Consider the following 6,101-nt stretch of genomic DNA (forward strand, 5'->3'; position numbering starts at 1 on the left):
ACACTTGTGTTAGCACATGGAATACGGTCAGCTCTTGGGATAGCAGCACATTCATCAACACTGGGAGCATCCATTGCTTTGGAGAAATTATAGTTAGTACAAGGCAGCAATTTGGGAAATGCTGTACACACCCCTCCCTCCCTATTTCATGTTATTGGTCCTATTGACAGACTGCATTCAGCAGAGATGGTATGTAATCCCAACAAATGGGGTGTTAGTTGGCCAAAGATTTGTCATTTGGTAGGCCAGATCTCTGGAATTCATTATTATACAGGCCCAAACATGAAAAAAATGCAAGCAAAGCAAGGCAAATTACTGAAACAAGATGCATGGTTCACATTCATGTAATGCACCCCAGATCTGTGTCTGTGGTCATTTTCCCCACTTGGAAAGCTCCAGTAATCAAATTCAGTTTTTAAGCCAAAGTTCACCTGGAAGAAGTGGGCACTTGAGATCCTTTTTGTGGTACTGGGGTTTTCCATCACTGAGAACGTCTAGACTCATGGTCATCATGTGTTCCCCTTCCTGAAATCAGATTAGACATTAAGAAGTTGACAGACACACACACACACACACACACTTTAGCCTCTGTCTAATAGCAACTTCCCCGGCCACTAATCTTTAGCAGTTTCTTTTAAAGAAACTAAAAAGGTGTAGATTTCAGAACAAGTCTCTATTCAAATTAGAAACTTTTCTGAGTATCCTATTCTGACATTGGATTAGAGGGCAACAGAAGTCAGATACTGCTTTGAAAATCATGGTAAAATGATATCTTTAGGCTAGAGTCAGTGGGAAAGCCATTTTATTACCCATTTCCCACAAAAGATGAATCCTTCAGGCAATCAGTAAAATTAGGTAACTATCTTCAAACAGGCAAAACCTTGGGGATAAAGTGTAAAATTGACCCATTCCACACCCTGATGTCCAGCAACAGGAGAAATCCCCCCAGTGAAGGACATGTTTTATTGCCATATTGAGAACTTTTTCAGCATTAAATTTACTGTAAATAAAGGCACACAAACAGAAGATGGAGAACATTGAAAAAAACATTGCACTATTTAGTTCATAAACTTTCCAATAGATAAATGTAAGGAAACCCTCACAACAATGCTCATAGAAGAAGCCCACCTTTGTTTTACAATATAATCCAAAACAATGCAGGCCACACTGAAGCTTAGCTAAAAACCTGGACCCCAAGATCAGCCATCATTCTTATCCTTTCCCATTGCAACCAGAAGGGTTTCTATGAGGCAATTCAGTTGCTTCTATTTTGACCAGCTTACCTGTTCTTTGACAAAGCAGCCATTAAATGAAGCAGTAACCATTATAGAGCCATCAGAATGCTGTCCTACCCATGTGCCACAGGCAGAGCTATTATGCAGATTGTGAGGTTTTCCATTAGAATCTTTAAAAAAAATAAATAAAATTTAGGCAATTTTTTTTTTTTTTTTTTTTTTTAAAGTTACATGCACAAAAACAAGTAACATTCAGAAATTGCTAGACAACTGCAGGTTTAGGGCACCTGATTATTATTATTAGCATGTGTTTATTTTTATTCTGTAACCCCTTTTAATTTAGGACATATTAGGGAATGAAGCTAACATTATTAGGTCTTATCTAAATGTAAAAACTTTTAGTTATAAATAGAGCAGAGAAAGGTTAGACCCTTGTCTGCTGCCATATACATACATACATAAAAATATTGCATCAATCTATACTTTAGATGTGGTGACTGCATTAGCAATAGTCTGACGGACAAAACAGTAATCTAAGCGTTACATGTAGTATGCATCATTTTGTGTTCCAAAAATCAAGCATTAACGCCAAGACCTCAGCATGCTAGTTATAGCACAAGCGTAGAACTATGACCCCCCAAATCCATACAGAGGTAGAAAGGTGTGGGGTTGGCAAGTCTTGGGATGGCTGAAAGTCCTCCCCACAGTAAAGTCTTATAACAATGGAGATGCAACTCATTTACAAAAAGTGAAAGGGGTTGCTGTATATTAAACAACCTGCACTGCTGTCTAATAGGACCCTGATCCCATTCATTTAAAGCTCATTCTGTAGTCTGACCAGTATATTCCTTTTTTTATAAAGACTTATCTACAATGATAGATCCACAAAAAACAAGTAACATTTATTTTAGAAAACAGTAAATGCTACTTTTACTCACCTATAACAGAGAGCACAAAAGCTGCATCATCCAGAACAGAAGGAAGAGAATATTGCATGTAATCATACCCACAGCGCAAGCGGGATGGATCATCCCAAGAATCCAAACTACCAGCCACAAAACCACAGAGCCAAAGCACCCCCACAAGAGCCAACACCATCTTTCCAGCAGCTACCAATACCAGCACTAGGTGAAATTCACTATTTATATGCTGAATCAGTAAAGTGATTGGACAGCTATGGTAGTGAGCCCAGGTGTACTGTGATAGTAACAGCAATCAGGTGAGGGGCAGTTTCATTTAACTCATTTGTAGCTGATAACCTATAGGTGAACATTTTTAGTAGTATTTTGTGTTTAATATTTCACAGATTTGTATATGGAGGGATCCAAGAGAAAAATCAAAAATTATATCACTTAAACAACTGACACTTCTTGCGTTATCATGTGAATCATGATTTGGTTCTTTTTAAATATTTTAAAAACGCTGCAGTTTGCACATTCACAGACTTAGCCTGATCTATCATAAGCATTGAGACAAATGCACTCTGATGTATTTCAAGTCAACGGGAAACTCAATCACCTTCTGTAGAGTAGTAAGGTGCACTTTTGTGGCGCACTAAGCTGGACATCTGTGGAGAGTTGCCGATTGGACTTAAGGGAGGTGCAATGGAATACTGTAGATGTAAAGGTAGAGAGCCCAGGTATACTGTGATTAAAGAACACCAATCAGGTGATGGGCAGTTTCATTTACCCCACTGGAGTGGATTGGACTTGAGTAGACTTAAGTGGAGTAGACAAGTGGACTTCAGGGAAGTGGACTGGAATGAAGTGGACTTAAGTTAAGTGTAGTGGACTTAAGTGGACTTGAGTGCAGTGGACTGGAGTGGACTTAATTAGACTTGTTTGGATTTGAGTGGAAATTAGGCGCAGGGCCTACATGACGGGGTGCAGAAAGTAGCCCAGGGGTGTTAAGGTGTTAATAAATTGAAGTAATGCTAGAAGGGGCTGTGGTAGTGTGGAGTGTGGGGTAGGAGGGGATGAGGAATAGGACAAGTTAAAAGGGGCTGGATGTTAGTGGGAGGCCCTCTGTTGGAAGAAAGCCCACCCCTTCTATTAGAATTTGCTATTTGGATTTGTCTTAGCAGTTGGGGTCTTGGAAGGCAAGGATCCAGTGCATTGGAAAAGTGGTGGATTTTGGCATGGGGGGGATCCTCTTTGGTGAACGGATGATTATGGCTCCTGAGGCGGTGCTGGGCAGCTGGGGGCCAGGGTAGAGATGATGGAAGATTTAAATTCCTTTTGGGTGCGGATTTTGCCTTCTGAGTCCTGCAGCCTTGTTGTTTGGGTGTATAACCGAGAGTTTGGAGTTTGATAACATTGTGGATATTGTGGTTATAGATATGTATTAAAAGGGGGGGATTAGGTTGTTGGTTAATTAGGTTATAGTCAATGTTATATGTTGGTGTTGTATAATCCCAGTATAAATGGAGAAGAAAGAAAGAGGTTTGAGGCTCATAGGTTTTTCATGCAAAAAGTGAAGTGTATTGATAAATTATTTAGTACATAAGCCATCAAATCACATAAAAATATATTGTTTTCGTCTCTGTCAAAGAGTCATTTCACAGCGCAGAGTAGTTATACATACTATATAGTATGGATTTTGTCATAAAGTATTACACATAACCATAAAACTGTTCATTAAGCCGTGCCGTAGCACGCAGTGATCCATCGCGTTTCACCACAAAGGGCTTCCTCAGGGATAGATAGTAGTGCATGCTTATCGGTCTGTTGTGTATAGAAGTGTAATAGGTCAAGGGTGGCATAACAAAAAAGCATTTATAATAATAAATCCAAATAAATACATCATAAATTGAATACAGTTGTAGCATGATATACAGGCATACTCAGGACATAAAATATTAAACAATGATTTGTAAGTGTGACTAAAGTCAAAAAAATACCTTTGGGGACGTTCAGACTGATTCGTTCAAAGTAATTAATTCAGACAGTAATTAAGGAGGCATGAAATGCTAATGTTTAAACAAAGTAGCATATATGGATATAAAATAATATTGTTACTCGCGTACCCGAAGTTAGGAACATGCCCCACGGGGGGGTGTATATATGTAGTTGCTGCTGATGATAATGCTGAGTATGAATCATATGAGTATGATTAGGTATACATATATTAAAGGGGGGTATTTTCAAAGGATAGCAATAGGTGCGGCAGTACATACCTAAGGTTTGAAGTAGTAATTTATACTCTTGTTAGAAGTTTTAGCACAATTTACAAATATTTCATGGGTGCGGTGAAGGTTGGTCCCTGCATCTGTCGACCAATGTAGTAAATATATGAGGAGAAGGGTATCTTCCTTAGAACTGTCAGTTGAAAGAGAGAACCCTTCTATAAATTAAATCATTCAAAGTCTATTTGTAGATATAATACATCTATAGTGAGGTCAATTCGATATTTTAAGGTAAATGAGGGTTTACCCATTGGATTTGGGTTGAGTCACTTGTAAAGGTCAAACTGTTTGAATCTGGATATGATAGATCAAATCTCTTGGTGGTAGTGTAGTGAATCAGATGGGAAAGTGTCTGCCTAAAAATGGGTAAGTATCAGAGATTTAGTATATAAAAGAATTTATTAACATGTATATTTTAAAAAATATCCATGGTATTACAGAAGTTTATTAAGAGTTTACCTTTCTCTTTGTAAGTATTAAGGGTAATCCAGGGTTTCCAGGTTGGAAAATGCAGCAGCCTTTAACCTTTAAGGGTTAACCCTGAATGGTGTCAGTCGGTCTATTTGCAGGAATAAGCAGTGGGGGGCTGAAAAAGCAGCAGCCTGCAGGGCTGTTCTATTACTGTGGGCTCCTGAGGTGGCATCTTTAAGAGCAGGAGGGAGGAGGGGAGAGCGCCCCCTTGCTGTGGGCAGCAACCCAGCCCCTCCTCACACAAGCAGGAGAATACCCTCAGCGGGGCTCCACAATGCAGGAGAAGGGGGCGGAACAAGTGTAACCGCTCCCTTCAACCTTATTGGGTGATCCGCCCTGACATAGGGCAGATCATACAGGGGACGAGATGGCCAGCACAGTGTGTGCTGTACATCAGCCGAAGGGCCATATAGCAGTGGAACCCCCGTCCCCTGCAAGTCCCACAGGCAGCCAGGGGGGTTCCAGGGGGGAATTGACCAGCGGATGCAAGGACCTACAGTATATGGGGTTGTAGTATGTGGTTTATAAAGTAACTGATGAGTAATGAAGTATGGCATTAACAGTCAATATGTGAATCATTACAGTAAAGTCTTACAAAACTATAAAAATTTGAAGTTTATATCCATAGGGATATATGAAAGAGGTACAAAGAGTCAATGTGGTGATAGAAAGTAGATAGTATTGGTAAGTTTGTGGTGAATGAACTTGGTCATTTAATGATATATGGGCCCTGATTCACTAAGCAAAATCGGAGTCTCGGTTCAGCATTCGTATTTGCCATCCAAAATCAAAAGCCTTTGCTCAGTTCACCAACTAAATTTCAGGTGCTGGCGCATTCCTGTGGAAGTTAGTAACAGAAATGATCTCGCTGCTGGAGCCGTGCATCCACTGGCGAGCTTGCATTAAAAGTCACTGTTCCCCTAAAAAAGCATTCTTTCTAATGGCACATATATTACCCTTAGCCCTAAAAAAAAAGTTTGCTGGTCAAGTGTTTAAAACATCTATATTCGCTAAGAAAAAAAGCATATTTTAAAATGACTTATTTGTTTCCTGTTGGGCAAGAGTTAACTGAGTTCAGCTCCTCTACATAGGCGCCTATGTAAACGCTTACGAGACCTGAACGGAAGAGCCACCTGGGAGTAAATCTCACACTTTCTTGTTTGCTTCTTATAGATATATATGTATATACATATATTATTATATACTTTAAT

General features: G+C 39.5%; 2 protein-coding genes across 2 annotated transcripts in view; both read right to left on the reverse strand.

The window, feature by feature from the left end:
- Window positions 1-2,333, reverse strand: part of LOC140324846 (zona pellucida sperm-binding protein 4-like) — a 4,427-nt gene extending 2,094 nt beyond the window's left edge. The window contains exons 1-4 of the mRNA XM_072402973.1: window positions 2,174-2,333; window positions 1,284-1,405; window positions 432-525; window positions 5-76 (exon numbers count right to left, since the gene is read on the reverse strand). Coding sequence (XP_072259074.1) covers window positions 5-76; window positions 432-525; window positions 1,284-1,405; window positions 2,174-2,333 — 448 coding nt within the window. The remainder of the gene's footprint in view (window positions 1-4; window positions 77-431; window positions 526-1,283; window positions 1,406-2,173) is intronic.
- Window positions 1-6,101, reverse strand: part of LOC140323449 (zona pellucida sperm-binding protein 4-like) — a 53,866-nt gene that overhangs the window by 3,933 nt on the left and 43,832 nt on the right. The gene's annotated exons all lie outside the window — the stretch shown is intronic.

This window comes from Pyxicephalus adspersus, chromosome 2, assembly GCF_032062135.1.
Source record: "Pyxicephalus adspersus chromosome 2, UCB_Pads_2.0, whole genome shotgun sequence".
Taxonomy (NCBI): Eukaryota; Metazoa; Chordata; class Amphibia; order Anura; family Pyxicephalidae; genus Pyxicephalus; species Pyxicephalus adspersus.